The sequence below is a fragment of the Danaus plexippus genome, chromosome 2 (assembly GCF_018135715.1).
Source record: "Danaus plexippus chromosome 2, MEX_DaPlex, whole genome shotgun sequence".
Taxonomy (NCBI): domain Eukaryota; kingdom Metazoa; phylum Arthropoda; class Insecta; order Lepidoptera; family Nymphalidae; genus Danaus; species Danaus plexippus.
Window position 1 is genome coordinate 2,741,330 of NC_083537.1, and position 26,365 is coordinate 2,767,694.

Genomic DNA, 26,365 nt, shown 5'->3' on the forward strand with positions numbered 1-26,365 from the left:
ACTATACATAACCTTAGCCATATAACAATTAAAATCTAACCACGGCCTCATTAAGCAATAACTTTATACATTTTAATAAATAACAACAAAATGATAGCATAATATTTCACGTTTGCAAGATATTTTAAGTGACCTTTATACGCTCAGATTCGCAGTTTAATGTTATGATAAGCAGAACTGAAAACTAAACAAAGGTGTATTGATTCCGTGGCCCATTTCTGACTCAAAGTAAAAGGTATAATTTTCTAAAATAAGTAAAAAAAAATAAAAGGTAAGTTATTTAATTTTTTTTTTGAACCAGAAAAGTTAGTGTCCGCGAACACCTGTTAACTGCTTAGTACAAGTTGATTAGACTGTACGCTGTACTAATTCCTAGTAAACTTAGAATTAATAATATTTTTACTTCAACAATTCAACACATCCGAATTAAAAATAAACCTGACAATTGTTTTTATTTTATTTATCAATCAATTGTATTATTCATTTATGAAAAAATATACAAATTTAATTGTATATTTTTGTATACTAAGAGAGTCAGAGCGTGTTGTGTGTGTGTGTTTTTTTGTTGTAGTGACGTTTGTTTGAATCCAAAATAATATTGTTTTTTATTGGATAAAGAAAGAAAGTGTTACAAATAAAAAAAATCAAGAACGTTATTTAATAAAAACATAGTTCGGCTATGACATATTAATGAATGCATTTCAAACCGACTCGAGTTATTTTTTTATTGTGGATCTTAAATATGGAACCTTTTTTAAAAAAGTTTTATATAATAAACACAATAATACGATGTAAACATGTGATAAAAAATTGTTGACTGCATTAACATATGCTTGACTTGATGACTGGATAAAATATAGGGAAATTTAAAGACGTAAATAAGTTAGTTTAAAATTAATGGAGCGGACAAAGTCAGACATGAATTTAGAAAAAAAAAATATGTACTACCAATTTCGTTTTGCACCAGAAGCTGAAAATCAGTTTGATTATATCAATTGTTAGATATGATCCCTTGAAGAAAAATTATTAGACAAAAAAACAAATATAAAGCTCATCAATTAGTCAAACAAATTTTCTTAAAATGACATCTTTGTAAAATTAGAACATGATTTTGCACATAGCATTTAAATGCTTATCACCAAATACCTATGCACACTGTTTAAGGAAAACAAACAATGTTATTCTTTAAGTTAATATGTATTTTAACTAACAATATTTTTTTTATCATTCAGCAAACAATATGAATAGTGATAATATATTTTATGTCGTTTCTAACTCCCTTATAATTCTTATCTATACATTTATTTATGTATTTTTATAATAATGTATGCATTACAAATATAAAACATGTTATCATGTGATTTGTATTAGATATATTTATAAAACATTTGTCTCGGAGGATAATAGTGTGTAAATTCTAGTAAATAAACCACGCACTGAGGCGATTGAGTTGCAATCAACCGATCATAATCGTTTTACTGTTGCCTTGAAAGAATAGGGTTGTTACAAAATTTGGAATAACCACGACATTTTAGAACTAAATTTTATTGCTTATTTACATTAACATTCAGTACGGAACTTGCTAGATACCGGCATATAAATCATGGCAAATATGTACTTGAAGCGTAAATAAAGTATAAGTAAATATGGCGTATTGAGATCGAAGATTTTAGCGAGTTTTATTCATTTAAATGAAACTAATATTTTTCGGATAAACTACGCGTGATTTATTTTTGTAAAAAACTATATACTCCCGTGATCACGGTTGCTGAAAAGTAACCGAAACGTCGAAAAATTTATTCGAAAAATATTAGTGTCATTTAAATAAATATGGCGTATTTCCTTTTAAAAAGCAAATCAAGTAACACTGATATAAGTACTTTTTTTTAACTTTTTTGTAAAGTAAAAATAAAGACCTTAAAATGTTTATTTAACATATCAATTTTAAATAATAGTACTAATAGAATGTTATCTATAAAAAAAATATAGAAACAAACATGTACAATAACATTGAAAACGAGTTGTTTATTCGCCTAAATCTATTTGTTTCAACCCTAGAGAATTGAGTCGTTGGAAGCCAAATTGTGCAAGCATTGGAGCGATGAACATCACATTTTCTTCTAGATTTTAATAGCGATGATTCCAACATTATATTGTCAAACAAAATAATTGTTTAAATAGTCCAATGAGACATGAATTTTTACTTAATCTGTATGTTTACATAAGTTATCAACTGCAAGCAAATCATTTGTCAAATCGTCAGGGAAACACGTAAATGTAAGACAATAAACATAATCTATGTTTGTCTTTCTGTAATCACAGTAGTCGTAATTTAAGGCACATTAACAGAATATAATTATGATAGTTAAACCTATTCAAATATTTCAGTTTCCTAATATTCCTACGAAAATTCTAGTAATAAAGTGGTTGCTAATATTAAATAACTTTGGAACCTCTTTTTTATTAGCATTGCAAAATGTAATCTTTTATTTTGTTCAATTATATCGTTACAATTATTATATATGAATATATACCGCCTACACGAATAGTTGTAACGAAAAAGTTTTCGCCTAGACATTGTTTTTAGTTATAAAATGTAGAACAATTAACTATATTATAACGTCGGCGAGGTTTTATTATGTAACTTTATTTAGCTTTTTTTATCTGTAAAAATTACCTTTCCATATACGTTGAAATTTTTATGCCCACTAAATGGAACATTAATGACTTCTATAGTCAGAATACACGACAGCACATTACAATTTTAGTACATTATTACTTAAACTAAAACTTTTTATTATTTAATGAGATCTAAGATTTTATTATTTTATCAGTTTAACTAAAAGTGTAACAGAATTATAGAAAATTTTGGGTGTCTGACAGTTTGCTATCAATCATAACTTATTAGATTGTTTTTGTTTGACGACCAAGAACGGGAAAAAACTTTTATGAAAAAGAATATTGTTTATACTTATCTGTTTTTTTTTTTAATTATCTTTTATATATAAAAACCGAATTCAAAACCGAATAAGTCGAGTCTTTTTCCCTTACCAGTCCGTTTGTGATAACTTTATAGACTTGTAACTTATTAATTTTGGTTCTTTGCATGTACTTATCCTAAGTACATATTTACATTTTTACTTATCCTATATTTTTACTTATCCTAACTTTACATACGAAGCGCTAAACTTTTTACATTGATATAACAACTCTAATACGATAAAGGGAAGAGATTTGTGAATGAAAAACTCAAAAACTTTCAGTGTTCAATTTAACGATGCAAAATCGAAGTAGGGATATAGCTAGCTACTAGGGCTAAAATACTTCTTTCCCTTTTTTATGTGACTGTATTCACCTCAATTAAAGAAGGATGGACCGAAAAGGACCTATTATTATAAATGATAATCTAAATATTACTAAACGGAAAATATAATATTTTATTCATTACTTAGTCTCCTCAATCTAATCATGAAGTTTGGATCGTATGAAATGCAATTTACCGAATTACTGTACCTTCGCTCACTCGTGTAGAAACGAGAAAAATCTATCATGACTTAAAGATTGGATTTACAGACAAAAATGTTTATAAAATAACATTAAGTGAAAATAGTTTTGTGGCTCTAAAAATTTTACAATTGATAAGACGATTGTAGTCCTCATGTCGTTGATAGTTTAAGTCGAAGTAACTTGTCATGTCTCACATAAGTAAAGGCCAGCATCATTAGATATATCGGCATGACTTCGGATGATGAAGCATCAATTCTTGAACGTCGCCCATCTACTCTACGAGACCTGCGACGAGAGAACACATCACCAGGCAGGTGCAGAGCACGCACCGCCTGTTAGAAAAGTCGTATCGAGGCTAGCAGCATTAATGACGTATTTAACATGAAAATAACTTAAGGCTGTCATCAATTGTTATTAAAACTTATTGGTATTCATAATTATTGTTAAAAGTAAAACGAAATCAAAGACTGTTTAAAAGGAGAATAGAACTATGTTTAAATTCTGGTATAAATAAAACGTTTGGACGCACGACGGCAGAGTTCAGTGAGTGCGGACCATTGAAGAATGTGACTATGAAGAATCTTCGAGAAATACAAGAACATTTAGAAGAATTGAAGGTTCATTTTAAAATATCATGGAACTTACTGGAAGAAGTGTCAATAGTGACGTCAGCGAGGCTGGCGTCTCTCTCTCTCTTTAAACAACGAATTTGTATTCAATCCGATATATACAATACGTATAGTATCTCATGCTTCCCAACAGTGTACATTTTCTTATGTAAAGACCTGTTAGGGATTTTATATCTTTTATTATCCAAATTCAACGATTTACAAGATCTTCTGCAATAAATAACGTACCTTCATATATGTTAATGTTAAATTGTTAATATTATCCTGACAACCTTGTGCGCATTTCACTCTGTTGGCCTCCACGTGATCACAAAAGAACTGATTGACAAACAAGCAATTGAAGGGGACACAATTAATAAGGGTTCCTAACCCATTTGAATATGAGGTTATTTTTACCAACGACATACTGTTTATATAAATTAATTATTAATAGCATTCTATTTTACATTAAGATTATTTATTTCAAAGAAGTTTATGTACTTTTATATATATACTAGTTTTTGCCTGCGACTTCGTCCGCGTAAATTTCAGAATTAGTAATATATAGCTTTTAACCGTAACTTCGTCCGCATTGGATAGTTTTTTTGTATAGTAGTATGAAAAAACCTGAGCTGTACTTTTTTGTACGTTTGTTTGAATTGTGCCGAGATGCGATGAGACCATACTAAGTGTGATTGTCATAAGTTAGGTTAGGTTAACACATTTTAAGAAGAAGATAGGTTACTACAATATATTTTTATATACGATGTTTTTTGTTTTTCCTTCCTTGGCCAGAAAAGTAATTTTTTCCTTGGGAATGCATTATTTCCCGCGGTCAAAAGTAACTCATGCCCTTTCTTAAATCTCAAACTATCTCCTTACCAAATTACATTTAAATCTTTTCAGTAGTTTAGGCGTAAAAACGATCGGCCCACCTGAATTTTCCCATGAAAATGTGTCATTTTCCCGGGGTAAAAAGTAGCCTACGTCCTTTCTCGGGTATCAAAATATCTCCATACCAAATTTCGTGCAAATTGTTTCAGTAGTTTAGGCGTGATTGAGTAACAGACAGACAGACAGACAGACAGAGTTACTTTCGCATTTATAATATTAGTATGGATATACTGACCCAATCGTCATACTAACACGGCTAATAGGTTGCGGTCAACAGCATTCGCATTCGTTTCAAGTACGAATCGGTCATTACAAGATATATATGATAAAAATCTTTTGAGGATAAACAAGCGTTATAAATAACTTACAAGCGAGTTGTTTACGTAAACGTATATTGAGATAAATTCATTATACATCGCCTTGCGTAATATCTTAGAACTGTCAAGTGCATATCGGGGCTTCGAACTCTATATAAATATTATATTATCTAAACAAGTACACTTCAGTCAACCACAGACAATTTTTTACTTACTTTTTTTATTTTTTAGGAATTAGAGAGACTTGTGCCAGTTATTGGTATCAAACAAATAATTCTAACAAGCTTCTGGTTACGTTTTTAACTGGGACATATTTTAAAACAAAATATTTTATACAACAATCATCGCGTTACACGAATTATGTTTGTTTCAACATGTATAGTTATATTTTTATCATTAAACCAAATCAATAGTTTCCATTCAATATAAAATAGTAAATGAAAAATATCTAACAAAGGCAAATCGAACGAGATATTCCGATGATTGCAGGCTTCATTCCGCTTGTATCGATGAATTTTTCATTGTATATATTCTTTTTCATTTTCTTTTTTCCTATATTATCAGTACTCGCAGAACAAGGTTCTGCATTATCGCACTTACGTACGTAGCGATTTCAATTTCTCCATGATTAACCTACATTAAAATTTTCATGTGCTAGTTTTCCGATTGAAAAACCTTTAAATCCCTCAATAATAATTACCTAACTGACGGAAAAGATTTGTAATAAACATATATGTATTTAATATCTCCTATGTCGTAATTATGTACAAATGTTTCAAAATGATTGAAATCTGTAAAGGAATGTCTATAAATAAAAAGATAAAGAAAAGGCAATAAATCACAACAGAAATAACATATTTTGTGTCTACTGCAGTATCAATGTTAATTTGTGAACGATTAAATACTTCTATCTAAAACCCGACAAAGTACAAATCTTGTAAAAACACAGCAAATAAGCTAAACTATTATCACAATATTTATCAGAACAAAAATATAAGTATATAATGTGCTATTTTGATTGACAATTGTTAATCAGGACAGGACGTATAAGCTAATTATAGCTAAATACTTGTACAAGATAATTACGTAATCACATTATTACATTATACTATTTCAATTAATTTATTTACACCCAAAATTAAGACACAAAACGAACGTATTAGTAAAATGTTTAACATTTTAAGGACTTTACGCGAATAAAGCGCTTCGGGCACATGTCTAGCGTTCTAGTGATCATTACGCTTCTGATAATAACGAGAATGGAAACTTTGTTTTTACATCTGACCTTATAACCCGAGATATCTGGGACGCCTTGAACGGTACAAATAAATATCAGGAGGTAATAAATACATCATATCATACTAATCACATCATATCATATCATATGTCAACTGATTTATGTATCATAAAAAATATAGATTGAAAATAAATCAATACATGTTGAAATCTTATCGCAAACCGTAAGTGTAATTTCTGAACCGATTTTTAGATTACTTAAAGGAACTATATTTTTAATCAACGTTAATTATCAGAAATAGTTGTTGTTTATTCAGCTAGAGTTATTGTATTTTATAATATAATTGATAAAGTTATTCCCCGTAATATTATTCATTACAAAATTATTTATTTGCAATAATATAAAAATAAAATATTATTAGTAATTTTTACGTTGGCTACATCAATACTAAAACATTGTGAGACAATCAAATACTAAAACATTGTGAGACAATCAAATACTAAAACATTGTGAGACAAATTGGAACTTTTTTTAATAGACAAATATTTTTTTTTCTTCCAACTTTTAACTTCAACAAAAGCTAAGTCTTTTTCTTTTTTTAAATACTTGTCATCTTAAAGCTGGCATTCATTACATAGAAGATATTTTACAACACTAATTACATAATAAATTAATTGGTATATGTTTAAAATATATTAATTTGTTACCTTTGTGTGATATGTCGGGGAGAAAATTTTATAACTGTCCATATTAGCTATATTCACAAAGAGCATTAAATGTTCAAACACTTTGATCGTTAAAACAATAGCCTTTATGCGACTACTTTTGAAAATCTACAAAGACATGACATGACATGTACGTTGAATGCGATTCAGATACGCTATTATCTGCTATTTTTGATGTCAGTGTGAAGTCGGCACTCCGCGCGTGCGGTCCTTGCTTGGAGACGCTAAATGACATGGTTTCTCGTATAAAATATTGTTTTACATTGTGATAAGTGTATCCTATAATTAATAAGTTATTTAATAAAATCTTTGAATGGAAGTAAAAATGAAATCAAGGTAATTTTTTTAATATACATATATATTTATTTAATTTTATATGCACATTAGTATTTGCGACGCCAAATTTTATTTTTGGCGCCACAACACTGATAATATTATGTTTTCAATTACACAAAAGACGTTATATTAATAGATCTTAATAAAATAAATCTAACAAAGAGCGTTTTAATGTTGAAATGTGTTGGAGGAATTATTAAATAGTTTTTAAATAAACTCGAGTTGAATTACTGTCGAGTTATATGAGTGAATTAAAAAACTGTTGCATTGTAAACATAATATAATGATATTGTTTTACAAAACTATTTGTATTTTGACCAGAGTTCGGACCGAACGTCCGCGACACAGAATATTTGTCAGTGAGTCACTCGCGTAAGAAAATTCGAAGTCAGTTCAGGTCAATCGTTTAGAATGCAAGTGAACTATTTACTTTTAATTACCACACTGTAACTTATTTAATTTATTGTTTTCTATAATCTTATAACATATACATTAAGTTTAATGCGCCATTTTATATTGAGAGGATCAAATATCTTTCGATATCAGGTTTTATTCTGCACGATTTTTGTAAATATATTGAATGTAAGGCCGAAATTAATAATTTTATTTTGCTAGCGACTTTTTCATTGAGAGCTCTATCGATCATTATGATATATTTATATAAGATTATATGAAGAATATTTAAAAGAATCAATTAATTATATTTATTACAATATTAATATTGTCAAAGTTATTATATATTAAAACAAAGCCTCAAAAGACTGAATATAACCAAAATGTTGTTGTCGTTCAGTAAATTTAATTAGAAATTGCTCTTTAAATATTATCTACAGTTAATAAACTATAAGTTTAAGATTTTGATTGTCTTCTTGATCTCCAGCTCATGTCTGTATGTTCATATTTCCTATGTCCCTTGCACCGAATCCGCCTTCCGCGTCTGATAGCACCCCTGAACTTTGGTTAGCCTTAACCCTGTATCGCGAATATAAAGATGTTGCAGAGTTCGATTTATTATGCCGACCGACAAAAACGACTACAGCGACCCCTTATCGGTGAATTGTGATAATATAAAAAAAATATTTTTACATATTTGACCATGCTGACCGATATTAAGAATTATATTTGAAACAAATAGAAACATGTTTATATCGTGTCTTTTCTATTTAATGAAACGAAATAAATGACATACAGATGATTGTATAAACAAAAAATTTTTTTAGTCAAATTAACCAGAGGACTTAAAATATTTGTGTGTATTGTCCTCAATAGAATTAACCAACCAAATAATAATATAAACTTAGGCTTTTTGTATTCAGACTAAATTTATAAAAGATAAACAACTTAAAGGAAGATACCCATATCTTAAAAAGAACAGTTGACATAAAACATGTTTACTGTGCCACCAAACATTTGATATTGATATTAACAATACTCGCTGAACACTCAATGATTCAAACAGTCCTTTTTAAGATAAAAAAATGGTTTCTTTCTTTACATTTCAGCTTGACTTTTTTCTTCTCTTTTTTTAATTTGAAGTGATTGGAATAATTATGAGAAAATTGTCTTCCATAAAATCAGTGTATGTTGCACTTAATGAGATCTGAGACTTTCGCGAGTATTATTCATTTAAATGAAACTAATATATTTTCGGATGTACTCCGCGTGGTATATCCGAAAATATATTAGTTTCATTTATGTTGCACCTACTCCAAAAAGTGTATATATATGTTCACTTATTAATTCACGACAAATTAAACAGGTCAATGTAGATAATTGCACCAACATAGCTTTCACATTAACAGAAATCTATACAAATATAATATTCCTTGAAGTTAGTGTTAGTACAATGTGGAATTTCTTTATTCTGCGATCTAAAAATGATGCGGTACAAAATAATAAATATCGCTTAAAATAATCATTGTTTAATATTCGTGAATACTTCATTATCAAACTATAATTAGCTTTTGAATGATTGTCAAACAGAAAAGTTAATGTATTTTTATTAAAAGCATATATATATGTGTGTAAAATTTTAATCAATCTTATCGTATATATATTTGCTATGATTCCTGTTAAATTTTTCGATTAAAAAAATTATATATATATATATATAACTGTACTTTGTACACCAATGCTATTATGTTATATTCTACACAACAAGAAATATAAAGATTTTAGTATATAAGCAAAACAAAGTTGAACAACATTAACCTATAAACTTCATTATGGATTCTGGATATACCGGGATACAAAGCTTAATAAGGCTTTCGTTTGTACCACGTCTGTAACTTTTCCTTTGAAACTAATATCGAACATGAAAGGTAAGATTATCTGATCTCTAAAATCTCGATCACGAAATAATCCCTCGAGATAGAACCTTTATAATAAACCCTTTCATCAAAAGCCACGATCACCTAAAAATATCTATCAGCCGAATTGTTACTGCCGTATTGTTATCCTTATCTGGAATTCCAATAACAGCGATCGATCAATTTAGCAATATACTCGAACCTTAAGCCTAGCAACAAGCCAAAAATGTGATACAAGTACTTTAACAAATCAATCAATATACAAATATATATCTCGACAACAAATACTTAAAATATATATATATATATACATTCTCAATCATCCTTTAAAAATCTTGTAAAATAATCAAGTCATTATTAAATTTTCTCATTGTTTTCAGAAGTTTTGATATACATTTAAGTAAATTTTACTTATAAATTACATGTCTAAGACTGTCTTAAAATATAAATTTTATCTTTTAATATATTCGTAAGTTATATAAACAATTTTATGAGACGTTTTCCATGTTCTATAAATTATAACTAATACTTATTTGCTATTGTTTCAGATAATAAACCGAAAATGTTCTTCTTGGAAAAACGATTATCATATCAAGATAATGAACATGAGATAGGTGGTACCACCATAATCTTATATAGATCATGAAAACTTTATATTGTCATACATACGGTTGAGTCTCCCTCCGAAACGTTGCTTCCTTAATAATTATACATATTATATCATTGTTAAAGTGCCTATATTTACCGTTCAAAGTTCGTTATAAGCCGCCTTAAATAGTATAGTGCAAAGAAAGCTTTAATCACGATGTCGCACGGTACTGTGAAGAGTGTGAAGAAGAATGGTTCTCAGGTCGACGAGAGCTCCAGGGAGGGTTCAGAGAGTCTCCCTCCCCCCCCAGACGGAGGTTGGGGTTGGATGGTCGTGTTCGCTTCCTTTATGATTCATATTGTCAGTGAGTATTTTTAAATCTTTCTTATTGTTAATAAAAAATAATCTATTAAAATAAAATTCAACAATATAATTTTAGCTGTAATTTAAACATACAAAATCTTATATCGTTCCAAGTCGTTGTGGTCTCTGTCATATAATACCAAATTTTCCTGTTATATTATTTCAATCTTTTCTTAGATTCGCTTTAATTTTGGAAAATACAAAACATATATACAAATAATCACAATGAGTATGGAAAAATCGATTTGTTTAGTATTCATACCCGGATGTGAATAATACTTCTTAACATAATTCAATCGATGCCTAAGGAATTCTTATATTGTAGGTAATAACGACATAATTACTGCATACCATTGTTTACTAAGCCCTTCCGTAGTTGTAAACGTGCTCTAATAAATAATGCATCATACAGCATTTATATTTGTATAAAAAAACATAATATAATATGTAGGAACCGATATTTCTATGTACCACCAGATGATAAACAATTCTTCTTGCAAAAGCTGCAGCGATATTCATTAAGGAAAATATATATTGAATCATCCTAACTAATCAAATGACCTTTTTGTCGATTCCTACTTCTATACGTCACTTCTCTGTCATTTCAAAGTAGCAGAAGCAGACCTTTCTTAAATCAATAGTCTCAGAGGCAAGGGATTCTACATATCCCGTACATCACATACGATAAGACTTCCAAGGCTTGAGTTGAACTTTTTTTCATTTCTGTGATTAATATAATTTAGAACTTGGCTTGGATAACGTTCGTATCGCTTCTAGGTAAACAGAACCACATTTCCAAATTTCATGAACGATTAGAGATACTATTTTATAACCTACACAAGAATTCAGAATTATAGACATTCTAAAAATACTCCTTTATAATGTTTAATACAGAAATTTTGTGGTTTTAGGTGTGTTGTAGAAAACTTCATTAAACAACTAATTTTATTAGTTAGAATAGAATTAGAGTAGAGACTCTTAAACAACTCGACATTTTATTAGGTAACTAGACTGATCTCGATTACGGTTCTGAATCTTTCATACAAAATACAATATTATGTTTAAGTAATCTTTTTAATACTATAAAAAACATAAGACTTAAGAGTTTTTGTGAATCACTTGCGCAACTGGGATCACCAATGAAAAATCCTAAAAGTATATTCTCATAATATGTGGAAGAAATTAATAGTACCTAAACAAAAATATTATAATTTTTTTTCTTACTTTCACATACTCTGAGAAATGAAAAAAAACGGATTGGCATTTGTTCTTACGCAATCCACATTCAATCTTTTTCATTTATACTTAGAATACAACTGCCACCTTTCGTTACCTTTTCCAATTTCCCTATTACCGTCATCTTTCCACATTTCCTTTTAATGATATCCTCAATGTTCATAAATATTTTTTTTATCGAAAACTTTATAGAAAATAGAGCTTCTATTACTTTAGTTCTACATAAATGATGAGACCTTGTTTGTATATTACTAAGCTCTCAAGCCAAAAATCACCAATTATCCGCTATCCAAACCCTTGTTTGAGAGGAATAATTTTGTTCTTAAATAAGCGATTGATAAGGCAATACAAAAAAGGTATTGAAATTACAACATTTTCTTTTAAGTTACGCCGGAATAACCGTAGCCAGACTTACAGAAATGTAAATATTTGAAAGCTTTGTATATTAAATAAACTTGTCATAAATGTTGTTATAAAAACAAATTTGGTGTAACTTTTGTCACTATTACAATGTGTTATTTTAAAATATACAAAATCTTATACGCAGTGATCTCTATTATATTCAATAGAGAATACTCAGTTCTTCAAACGTTATATCGTGTAAATTGTTTTCATTACGTAATATATTATTAAAAAGTTTTGACATTGACATAGAAACAATATAAGTTATATAAACAACTATCAACCATTACTTATTAAAAAGGAACCCGGAACAATATAACATTTTTCTTCGATGACAGAAACAGATTTATTATGACCTTGAATGCTTTCACGCTATATATATACATTATCTGAATTGTTAATTTTAAATGTATAATGTATTAGCAATACACGTGTCTTACCTTCATCTGCACGTGTTAGTGAATATAAATCCGTTTGGTTTCATAAAGATTTCATATATTACAGTAAAACTCAACACAAATTAATTTTAGTGTCGCTTTATAAGAATATAAAATGGAGACGTAATAGCAAAATACACTATGAAACAAATCCACGAATATTCTCTTTATTTTTTTATCAAATTAAAAACATTTTTGTGACACTGATTAAAAAATTACTCATTGAAATATATTATTACATGTATTAAATATACTAACAACACAGATGTTATCAAATATATTATAACTGAATGTTAGGAAGCTAGCAAATATATAACACTATGAATTTTATATCACTATATCACTGGAGATGTAAATACGAGATCGTTAGATATATGTGTACATACACACATACATACGTTTTCATTACAATAATAATTAAATGTATGAATAATAGTGACGGATAAATCGAGTAAACATTATACTCCCAATCATTTGTCACATAAACATAAACAAGTGGTGTGTCATTTGCATATACGTATATAATGAATGTGCATATGCAGATATCAATGTGTGCAAAGCCCTCCGATATCAATGTGTGCAAAGACCGCAGTGACGCGAGGTCATCGCCATTTAATAATGACACCAACAAATCTACTGGCATGTTTATAAACATAACGTATCGTATTAAATCGGTTAATTTAGGACACTGCTTTTTAGATATCTTGTAAGAATGTAACTAGTGATACGTAATATGTGAATTGAAATATACACACACACACACATATATATATATATATAGGCAAAATTTGAAGTCAATAAAATTTTTAATACGTTCAACAATTTATAAGAAACGTGTGATATAATCTAGTTTTTCAAATCATTTATAAATAATTAAGAAATATTTATTAATTATTAGCTTAAAAAATACTAAAAAAATTCATGTTTAATTTTCAGTTTCCTAATAGAAATCCAAAAATCCTTCTGCTTATTTTGTATATAAATTAATTTATCTCGTTGAGAATTAAAGTTCTAATCGATTTTTAAAAAATAATTTTCAATTAGAAATGTTCTTAATAAAAATGAAAATAAATTTATACGTTTTATTAAAGTAAAATTATTAAAAAAAAGTAATGTTCACAAAACTTTATGTTTAAAAACCGTTAAAATCATTTTATGCAACGATTACTATAAAATCTTAGTAACATATTACTTGTGTTTTACAATGCTTTACATAAAACTAATAATGAAAATACATACTTTTTACAATCTACTAATTGTCTTTGATGCGTTATATTTAGTCCTGTAGTGACACTAAAAATAAATAACGTTTTAAATATGCGTAATCAATAATGAGACACAGATTATATCAAACTAGACTTTGTACTAAAGAATTTATCGCAATGACCTAATTTATTCAGAGACATTATTTAATTCATTACAAAACTTTTATTTGTTTAATAAATTATTCTTTACTTCTTTTAATATCATATAAAATTTCCTAGTAATAAATGGCTCGTACCTGACATTTCTGTGTGTGACGTGAAGCTGGCAAGCAGAACAATTAATAACAACACTCAGCTAATCAAGTCACGAGGAGCCAGGATGTATTATGTCACTAACCAGGTCAGAGTGTTCCCGGGATAACGCGGTAACAGCGTAGATTAGGCCGTTCCGTTTCATTACGTGCTACTTTTAATCTTGTATTTTCCAGAAGAAAATAAAATTGATCTCTGCACTGAAAGACATAGAAGAATTCATCAAAGTTTCTTTGAAAAGTTTGTACCTAATTTAAAACACATCACTCGTTTTTTTTTTATTTCCGTTATGTTAGACAAAGTCACGAAAAAACCAATAGTATAGCTGACATTTGATTTCACTTAAACAAAATCTTTAAGACAAAATTATCCTTCGTATGTTTTGAAAGTACTTTTGACTCCAAATTATAAAATGCAAGAAATTAATGTAACAAAATTCTCTTGAATGTTGTAATTTTGATCCGAGCCACCCTTAATTGAATTAACTGAACACGGTATAAATTAGATGCTGACCCAGAATATATAATCCATTCTACTTGCGAGCTACCATCGTGCCTTGATGTGTTCCTTGTACGAGCGTGTGAAACACTAGCCATGCATATTACATGCTTTATGTAGCCAGTTTTACACACCCACGATACATAAATCACGCTCCATCACATTCAGTTTATAATCATCATTTTTTGCTTATAGTTTACTGAAGAAAATTATCTACATCTAAACATAGGAATGAATGAATGGTAATTCTAGTAAATTGATAGTTAATTCAATTGTTAATTCTAATACGTAGTGCTTAAGAAGTTAAAATAGGAAAAATAAATATACCTATATGACATAATATATGATAAAGACGAGGCAAAAAGATTGTATTAGGCGTTTGATCTTTTTCGTCATTTAAGATAAATAAAAGGAAAAAGGAAAGACTCTTATTATTATCCTGTATGGGCTACAAGTTGGATTTAATTTTAATGCCAGTCAATTACTATTACGATTGGTTGATTAAATAAATAAAATCAATAAATGTATCTTAAATTTAATATATATATAAAGGTTTTTTACATAAATCATCATTATAAGTATTGTCTATGATAAAATATACTGCAATACGGAACTGGCATTTAATTATAAGTACTAAACACAACAGATTATTAATAACAAACTTTAATATAACATAATTAAGTTAATCACAATTATAACCTAATTCGGCTTTGAGATATCATTGATTAATTTAACTGAAGATAATAATGCAATCCTACAAATTAACATTACAAGTTAATTACAACGTGATCCGATGTAGTTCCAAATTGCGATGATTAACTTAAATTGTTTGCGTTACAGAACTTTTAATGTTTGCTTTAAAGCAATTAGCGATTCAAGCAAACTGTAACAACACAAATATAATCTAACGCCACGTGGTACAGTTTCATATTTCACTGTCAATGCAAATGTACTAATAATAACTACTTATTGTTCATTTACTTATACCATTTTTCCTAGATTATACATAAGTACAACTATACATGATGTTTTTACTAAAGTTAAATAAATATATATTAATATACTTGCAGCTTTTCACGAGAATATGTAGATTTTTTTAAACAATCTAGCCAATGACCTATCGGTTGTTTAAGAATAGGAAATAGTGTTTTTATTAATTTACAATACAGAACCTTTCTTCATGATTGTGGCCGTCAATCAGATCGCTCACATTTTATGGCCAAGCAATAATGATTAGAAGATATTAAGTCTATTACAATAAATTTATCAACCGTGGGCGTGTCTGATACTGTCTCAGACGATGTCAATCTCAAAATCTAAATGTATTCATCCGCTAGGTTTGAACTATCTCTATAATCTTTTATAAAATGCTATCGTTATCATTCCGATCGATCAAATACATTTATCTAACGTTTATTGATGGACTTTATCTACCGATAGTCGCTAGGCAATTTTTGGCTTCTGTGTATTCGATATTCGAAAATGTCACGAAACCTTTCGAACTGACAGTTTATGTCATCATGCCAGTATAGTTTTTTCAGGAAAGGTTAACTATCCCTTAATTTAAAAATTATTAGTATTATATGTACAGTTTTTATCACTGTTTATTAAAAACAACAGCATTTGTTGAATTATCGGCATTTTGATGACAAGCTTATTCATATTCGAAATACAAATTACAATACTATGATCTAATAATATTCGTAAAAACATAATGATTATCAAAAAGTATCGGTGTAAGAATCTTCTAAAAAAAAATTCTAATTAAATATGTTTGCTTTAAAGAACTACATACGTGTATAGCAGACTAGAAGTGGATTGATTATATCTCGGCTTCTGATTCTAAATAAAAATAAAAGGAATAGACTTAATGAGATCTAAGATTTTCGCGAGTTTTATTCATATAAATGAAACTAATATTTTTCGGATAAACTACGCGTGATTTATTTTTGTATTGTAAAAAATTGTATTTTGTTTTGTAAAAAAACAACATCCTCCCGACGTTTCGGTTACTTACATCTCGTCTGCCCGTGATCACGGTTGCTGAAAAGTAATCGAAACGTCGGAAGTATGTAGTTTTTTACAAAAATAAATCACTCGTAGTTTATCCGAAAAATATTAGTTTCATTTACACAAGAGACTTGTTAAATAAACATAGACATCGATTTTCTTTCTAGTAGCGTAGGATTTAAGTCTCAACCGTTAGCTGAAAGATTTCCAGAAATTACATTACGTAAATGTAAAGATCACTTCCAACAAACAAAACTGGGCCAAGTGCTTAAATAAATAATCTAAAACGACAGTACCTATAATCTTTTCAAGCACTTGTTGGATATTGTGAAGAGTGGGTGGATAAGCGTCGTATTTAGGCACGCGGTATCTGGTATTGAACTGGCGGATGTAATTATATCAAATATAACAATAATTTAATTTTATAGGACACGTTGTTTTATTAACGACTATAGCTCCAAAAGAATGACAGGGTAAAAGTTGAAATATTTACAAAGATTGTCATATATGTCAATTGTTTATAATACATGCCAATATTCTAAAACGTAACTAAGAGACTCGCATAAAAGATTCCATTGTCCGTATTAAATAGGTAGGTGTCAGCTTCCTTTGTGGTAGATAGACACCATTGTCAACTTATGCCAGGCACTTGTCACTTGCCACTTGCCATCGATATGGTAGCGTCCATCATGTTAACCCAGTTCGTTATACTGATAACAGAATCGGATCACATGTGACCGGCGCTATCTAGACATTACCAGAACTTTACATGCATCAATCACAAAGACAAATAAGATTGACAGTAAAAAATACTTTAAAGGCACTAATATGAAATATTTTTAAACAGGTATTCGTTTAAAATAAAATCATTGCATGATAGTAGGGTAGTTTAACGGCCGGAAGCATCGAGATAAACATTTAACTTAATGGCCACACGAATGACCTTAACTGATATATGTTTGACTGCTTTCAGCCGATGGTATGACTTATTCGTTTGGCGTCTTCTACGCCGAGTTTCTCACCTACTTCAACGAGGGACAGAGCAAAACGGCGTGGATCGTCTCAATCCTTGTGGGGGTCACTCTCAGTTCAGGTAACCTATAATGAACATCAGAAAATTAAAAAATTCTCACTTGTTGTGTATTTTGAACTCTTCATAGTTCATTAATGTGCGTTATTATATCAAGTAGAGTTATTTTATTCATTACTTTGAAACACGAACAGCAAACCGTCTGTCTAATGTTGATTTTAGCCATGCATATCTAAGAGATAATATTGAATAATTCAGCACATTAAGAGTGATAAATTTCCCCGTTCAAGCCAATCCTGTTCTGAATTCCATCAATAACTACTAACTTATCTCTGTAGTTGTAAAATATTGCATTACTATTCATGTAATGTTTTTCCTCTATAGCACATTGTATAAAGGTCTCCTTAACATTCTTAAAGGATCTCCAGTACAGATCTATGTTTATCGATAAGAATTGTCATACTTGTTGTATTTTAAACTAGAATGTCTCTACTTTTTCATATATTTAAATAAATAATGCGATAATATATAAGACTTATATTTATATATGGACTTTATATTATAGAAATTTATAAGTTAGTGTCCACATTAGATTATAAAATGGGATTTTAACAGAGTGAAGAAGTAAAATTATCAAAAGGATAATAACAGGATGGCGCCGATCTTTGGACTGTTTACAACACGATTACCTTTTTCCAAGAACTAGACGTGTTTTATTCGTTAATACGATTTGTTAGATTTTTTTTTAATTTAATAGATCATGATATATACGAACCTATGTTTACTGCCTCACTTTATGTTAGCTACCATAATACGTATCAACTATAAAAAGGAATAATTTGAAAAACGTGGCTGGTCTCACAGAATTTTATTTATAAAATATTAGTATATATATTTTTTATAATAAAAAATTCTAGAATTTCGTCCAATCTGTATCTAATTTTCTTATGAATTAAAATCTAATTATACATTAACGATGAACTAATAACCTTGTGTTATACCCATATATACATAATAAATACTTGTTAGGAGGACCTATAGGAATACAAGCTTCGTAATGTCATCTAAGTAATTTGATTGTAATCACAGAAACTGCTATTTATTTAAAACATTATATAAGTTTCCAACTTGGCGTAATATTAGCTGGTATGTGATGATAAAGTGCATTTGTACATACATCCGTACAAAGTACATTTGAAATAAATTGTATAAAAGTTGCGTAAAAATTTGAAATATCAACATTTTTACAAACCTTAAGTTAACCACTAAAATATTATTACATACATATTTAAATAATAATAATTATAATAATATCTTAAAATATCAATCATTATATTAAAACTTTCAACCATACTCAAAATCTTTGTTAACACTAATGTTTTATTAAAATTCATTAAAAGTTTATTCCTTCGCAGAATATTAAATGAACTTCCAGCTTATTTTGGCATAAATTTTAAATAATTCTCAAATAACAATATGCTTAAAATGAAAGTGCAAAATTACTGTAATATTTCTATGGCTTTCAATATTTTAGAAACAGAAGTGATATATACATATATATATTGTATAGATACGTTTATTTGCAATTCACAGGTCCTGTATCTAGTTCCTTTGTGAACCGCTGGGGTTGTCGGACTGTTACTGTGGCTGGTGCGTTACTGTCGTCGGTCTGTGTGGTCGCATCGGCGTTCGCTAAAAACGTTACAACCCTTATATTTACGATTGGCGTAGGAGCCGGGGTAGGCTTCGGCCTCATCTACCTACCCGCCATTGTTAGCGTCACCGTATGGTTTAAGAGATATAGGAGTCTCGCCACAGGTTCGTTTTCTTAAATATAATCATTGTATTTGTTATGAAAATATATACATATGTATTATGTATGTTTCTTGTTTTAGGGATCGCCGTTTGTGGTTCAGGACTGGGAACATTTCTTTTCGCCCCCATAACTGACGCTTTAATATCAAATTATGGATGGCGTGGAGCTATGGCGCTCATTGGAGCCTTCATACTTAACTGTGTTCCTCTGGGGCTCATGTTCAGAGCAGTTCCTGAGAGACCGATCACTCCAATCACGGAGCCAATGCTACCGAAGCAAAACAAATCACCTTTAAAAAGATCCCAAAGCTCGGAACAGGTCGTTCGGGCGAACGGAAAATTTGAAGATGATGTAGCTAGATTAACACTTTCCCAACCTGCACTAAACAAGCCACACGAACAACAAAAACCTCATTCACGCCAAGGAAGTGGAATAATGCAAAGACCTGACGTTTTATATCAAGGCAGTATGACGAGTCTCGCTAGATTCAGAGGAGTATCTCCAGAAAGAGTACAGCTTTCTTTTAAAAGAGAAGAACGCGAACAAAGCTGTGGCTGGCTGCCGTGTTCAGAAGAATCGAAAGCAGCTCTAGCAGAAATGCTCGATATATCTTTGTTAGTTGATCCTGTGTTTATATTATTCGCGTTATCAAACTTTTTAACAAGTATAGGGTTCTACATACCATATGTTTACACGGTACCAATGAGTGCCGCCTTGGGAATCGAAAATTCAGCATACCTGATATCTATAATTGGAGCATCAAACTTAGTAGGCAGAATCATTCTCGGATATATAAGCGACAAGCCGTGGGTCAACCGATTATTGGCTTACAATGTGTGCCTTACAATTGCCGGAATAAGTGAGTATGATTCTAAAGTTTTAAAATTTTAAATAATTTTTAATAATTTAATTCTTTAAGTGTGAATCTTTCATCTTATAAGTGACATTTCGATTACTTTGCTGTAATTATGATGACGGGAATTGTGGTCCTTAGACATGAAAACCTTAGACATGAAAATCAGTAAATATTTCGATTGAGATCTAAGATTTTCGCGAGTATTCATTTAAATGAAACTAGTATTATTTGGATTTACTACGCGGATTTTATTATTTAAAAACTAGTTTCATTTAAATATTCCTATTAATGAAAAAGTCGTTAGTGATTCATGACCATATATTAATTAGCATAAAATGATTATAAAAACGGGTTCACATTTACTTACAGATAAATTGTTATAAAATCGGGATTAAGGCATCAGAGTTAGATAAATTATTTTCAAGACAGATTGAGACACTATTAATTTCTTGTAAATTTTTTTAGGTACTGCAATGGCGATGGCTTGCTGGGAGTTCTGGGGACTCGCTCTTTACGCGACCATGTTTGGCTTCACTATAGGTGCTTACGTGGGTCTCACTTCCGTAGTTCTTGTCGATCTTCTTGGTATAGAGAAATTGACAAACGCTTTCGGACTTCTGCTACTCTTCCAAGGAATCGCATCACTTATCGGACCACCATTTGCTGGTGTGTGTTTTAAATTAATATTAAATTCCTTAGTCCAATTTTATATAATCATATAACTAATAATCATCATATTCAAGGTTGGTTGTTCGACTCTCTGAACTCCTACGCACCAGCCTTCTTCGTCGCTGGAGGGACGATATCACTAAGCGGTCTGATTCTATTCTTCATTCCGATGCTGGAGAGGCGGAGCAAAAGAGACACGACGATAGAACAAATTTAGCAGGATGACTTTAGAGGGACCAGAACTAGATATAATAATCCTATTATCGTTCTGAACAGTCCCTCTACACCGTCCTCCGGTTCCACAGAGGACACGTACAGCAACAGGGTATATACAACAGTTGTTGATAATGAAGATGAAGAATGTGTAAATAATGTTAGCGTTAGCGACTATGGGATACAAGCTCATTCCAAATATTGCGTGGACAATTGTAGTGTTGAAGTAAACAGAACCGGCGACAACAATATGTGAAGGTGTAAAATAATAGTCAATCTATCCAAGCAACCCAAAGACTCCAACAAATTTCAATACCTAGTGTAACACGGCATACAATAAATCAATATATTATAATAATTACTACAATTTCTTTTTCCTTTTTTTTTGTTTTGTTTTTAATAATACAATAAGTTATACAGATAATAAAAATAAATTATTATTAAAATAATTATAATATGTAAGTAAGTTGTATATAAGCGATGCACTATTTTGTATATTCTTCTTAGATATAAATCTGTTTAATGTATAGTATAAATGTAAATATTCGGCCTTAAAACGGACCAATCTCGTTTAGACCCTCGTTGAGGTCCAACATCCAATCTTTAACCTTATCATTGTGACCATATCTTTTTACGGATACCTCAGACGTCTTGCCTTGTATACATTATGTATATATAATGTTTGAATATATAATAAAGCTATCCTATCAATGATCGTATATTAGACTGAATTAGATAAACGGTATACTGTTTTAACAATTTCTACGTACAAATGTTTGTAAAGATATTTGCTATGAAGTTAACATGCATGTGACCTGATTAAAAGTTACCACAATCAACTAATTGTTTTTATTTTTATTTAAACATCACATACAAATTTTGAGATTAAAAATATTATATAATATGTATATATGTTGTGTGTGTCTGTATGTGTGTGTTTTTGATGTTTTGTGTACATACACGTCTGTGTGCGTTACAGAGATTACGCGCCTCGCTGTAATACTTATGATTATTACACTATGTTATTTTTGTTGATATAATATCATTATCTGTATTCTTTTAAATTTACACTTTGTTATCATTATTTACATATTATGTGATATCTTAATTGATATATACTTATAAAATTGCTCGTGTATGTAGATAATAATATACAAAATATTTTAAATACTTAACATACAATACTTTGCACTTCAATGCATTGTTTTCCACATATTTTAAAATATACTATCAACATACTGCACCTTATTAAAAACTTGTACTATAAATATTCCTGGAATCAGTGCATTTTCTTCAATATTAAAGGTGTCTGACTTGTTTTTCGTTCTCTTAATAGTATGTAGGCATATCAATTTACACAACGATCACTAGTCGTAAGGAATGTTAAATGACAAAAATAAAAACCTAGCAATTGTAATATAAACAAGCAAAACTAAAGATTATTAAAGAACATAGTAAAGCATAATTTTATAAGGATATGTTTATATAATTATATGATAAAATAGTAGAAATCGTTATATCAGTAGTACTCCTACTCTTTTTTAGATAATTCCTCTTTGTTACATCGATCGCCTACCATTTTTTTATGAATTCTGTCGTCGTAGAAAAACATTGCTGCTGTAGTAAACGCAGGGGCCGCCTGAAAATATAAATACATTAACCCGTTGATGCCCAGAATAAACAAATCATTAAATTTACTTGCAAAAAACATATATATATTTTTTTTTATAAAATATGAGGAAAACAAAGAAAAACCTAAAGAAAGTATTACGTTTTACTCTTACGTGAGTGTACACAAGCGTGTGGAATATAAAAGGTAATTTATAGATCTTGAAAGAGCTGAAGTATGTTGTTGTTTTGTGAAAAACATCTATACAAATGATTAAACAACTGAGACTGGCCTGTAGAAGTCATAACTATAATAAAAAATAAAGTTTTAAAAAATGACTGCTATCGCAAACAAACCTTTTGATTCATAGGTTTGTATATTGCAAAATAGACTTGTTTGTTATTTATATCACAAATATAGATTTTGTTTATATTATATAGAACACTAAAACATTAATTCAAATAGTTGCGATTAAATCACAATTGTGTGCGGACGTCCGAAGAGAACCAATTTTAAGTTGAGCTATCAATATTAATTTTAAATAACCCTAAACTTTAACAAACAATAAATTTACTAAAGTCAGTGGTCGAGCTTTAAAATAAATACATACACTATTCTCAGTAAATTAAAAAGTTTTTGTAAAGTGAAAAGAACAACAGAACATTTAAAGACAGTGATATATTTTAAAACTTTATAGTCAAAGTATCACCATGGGTTCTTCCCCCAGACCATTAAAATTTCACTATAATATGACTGTTAGTTTCAGTACAGAAAACATTCAAGTAAATAATAAAAAAGTCAATTACACTCTTGACCTTTGTTCTAAACATAAAATTGCCTATAAGGTCAATTTCTCATTGTGTACGAGTCATCCTTTATCCAAATTTATTTTACTCTATACGGTAAACTCTTTGTGTAATAATATTAAATGAGAACAATTCTTATTATAATATGAACTATCCAATATCCATTCTATGCCGTAATTTAAACTTCACCAGTAGTTCCCCAAAAATAAAAACAGGCAGACCATTCGCATTACAATGTATAGATCGCATGTTTTAAAAAGAAGTTATCAAACATTTCTATATTTACCCATTGCAACCAAATAGCAAACTGAAGGACGGTCGCAGATGGTTTAACTAGGTCGTCACCAGCCAAAACTTGAGACGTCAAAACCCAGCCTCGTATCAGGGCGATTGGCAACCAACACATTATGTTGGCGACTGTCATGATAACTACGCTCTATTGAAAACGAAGACATAAATTAATAAAATATATATACTATTTTTTTTATAATACCACACCAATTATAAATGTCTAATTAATATATTTTTATTAGCAATATTAACATCAATAAAAGAACAAAAAAATATATAAAATAAACACACACACATACATATAAATATATACATATATATATATATATATATATATATATATATATATGAAATATAAGTATAATATCCTTGCAAAATACTTATAAGAAAGCTATTCATTTCTTCTATAATATATGTATACTAACTGACTTTAATACTCACTTCGGTGAAATTTTTTTGCTGCAATAACTCTGGCGATGCTTCAAACTTTGCTTCCAGATTACGAGCCCACACCAACATAGTAACACTGAAACAAACGTGAATCATTATATTGTAAATAATAATAAACAACTGAAAAATCTATTAAACTTACATAAATCCAGTTGATTTTACACTGCGAAGCAAAAATATAGTTAATGTAACATATCTATCCCACGTTTCCGTTAATACCATATCAAGAATACACGACTGACATGAAAAGTCTAGACCAAATCTTCCAAGACCGAAGACAGGCGGAAAAGCATATAGGGCCGAGAAAAACAATGAAGATCCTTGAAACAATATGTAATGATTCTTTTGAATAGGCCAACCTAAAATTTTTAAAATCATTATTGATGAGATTGATCCAATAAAGTGTCATAAATTAAATATTCTCGTTCATTACAATCATACCATTAGTTATGTATTTGGCAACAACGTATCTCTCAATGCAGACATGTGTAAGGCATTCGTATTCGTACACAGCGAAAAATGTTTCGACGAATCCAAAAAATTCACAAGATACACTGCAAAATGAAATTCAGTTACGACATAAACATATCAATCTGAAACCACGGTGTTACTTCAAACTTATTAAATCATATAAATCACAGAAATACATGAATACATGGTTGTATGGACGAGTGGTTGTTGACTCGAGCTCTCACATAAAAAAAAAGAATTCACACGAGGTAATTTTTCAGAGTATGTGCCCTTAGAAAATATTGACCTGAAAAAAACTTTTGAGAGTCTATACGGTTTTTCAGAACACTATAACTCTCTTGAATATTTCTCTATGGTTACTTTTGCATTTGACTATCGTTTTGAAAAAGTAATCATTGACAAATATTACTTATGTCAAAATGTAAAAGATATTAATGTAAAAAATTTGCTACATAAAACATTTTAGATCCTATCTTTAACAAATATAAACAAAAATAATATTATATATTAGTAAATTTCCTTGAATAAAAAATTTAAATATTAAACAGTAAAAATTAGGTATGTACTTAAAGTTTAAACAATACACTATGTCCTGGGTTCGCTTGAAACTGAGAAATCCAAAAAATGTTAAATAAGTTCCAGACTCACCTTTCATAGTTATTTGATACGAATAAAAAGTTGAAAATAGATACAGCACGTCTCACGAAAGAAATAAACGTGAAAAATGCCAAATTCCTATAGCTTCTGTCAGATCTTAAATCGGTCAATAATAGAACGGAGTTAAGCCAAAATCCTGCAACAGTAGCTAGTGCACCTAAACAAAAATATAATATTAAAACTATAAAACTAAATTTAAAAAAAATATTAAATAACGTGACATTATTAACAAGTAATTTACCTGTTATTAAGAAACCAAATTGTAAATTTGTTCTAGATTGTTCATCAAATATATCACTCCACACACAATCATGAGCGGACATGATGGCCAATTTCGTAAGGATTCCGAGTAGTGAATCAGTCCGTCCTGTTTGAAGAAGTTAAATCAATTGAAGAGTTTTCAATAATCACTACGAGATCAAATTTCTACCTCAGCTGACTGACATTACATCTGGCCACGGTCTGATTCTGTTTCTCCGATACTTGGTTGTCATCCACAGAACTTGTCCCTT

General features: G+C 29.5%; 2 protein-coding genes across 5 annotated transcripts in view; one reads left to right on the forward strand and one right to left on the reverse strand.

The window, feature by feature from the left end:
- LOC116779526 (monocarboxylate transporter 12) lies at positions 1–22,408 on the forward strand. Of its 2 annotated transcripts, none has more exons than XM_061522582.1 (7): positions 1–235; positions 10,482–10,886; positions 17,959–18,078; positions 19,609–19,833; positions 19,911–20,690; positions 21,153–21,353; positions 21,431–22,408. In XM_061522582.1, exons 2-7 carry the CDS (start codon positions 10,739–10,741, stop codon positions 21,571–21,573), a joined length of 1,617 nt encoding a protein of 538 aa, XP_061378566.1. In that variant the 5' UTR covers positions 1–235; positions 10,482–10,738; the 3' UTR covers positions 21,574–22,408. The 2 variants fall into 2 exon arrangements, with proteins under 2 accessions (XP_061378566.1, XP_032529761.1); XM_032673870.2 differs by lacking the exon at positions 1–235 and adding an exon at positions 7,464–7,624.
- LOC116779487 (rhodopsin-like) overlaps positions 22,208–26,365 on the reverse strand; it is a 7,974-nt gene continuing 3,816 nt past the window's right edge. For 2 of the 3 annotated variants that reach the window (XM_061522594.1, XM_061522602.1), the window contains exons 2-9: positions 26,298–26,362; positions 26,095–26,220; positions 25,845–26,010; positions 25,167–25,279; positions 24,868–25,084; positions 24,717–24,801; positions 24,271–24,420; positions 22,208–23,208 (exon numbers count right to left, since the gene is read on the reverse strand). In XM_061522594.1, the coding sequence (XP_061378578.1) occupies positions 23,101–23,208; positions 24,271–24,420; positions 24,717–24,801; positions 24,868–25,084; positions 25,167–25,279; positions 25,845–26,010; positions 26,095–26,176 (921 nt within the window). In that variant the 5' untranslated portion in view covers positions 26,177–26,220; positions 26,298–26,362 and the 3' untranslated portion in view covers positions 22,208–23,100. Of the gene's footprint in view, positions 23,209–24,270; positions 24,421–24,716; positions 24,802–24,867; positions 25,085–25,166; positions 25,280–25,844; positions 26,011–26,094; positions 26,221–26,283; positions 26,363–26,365 lie in introns of all 3 variants that reach the window. The other variant, XM_032673793.2, reaches the window with a different exon arrangement.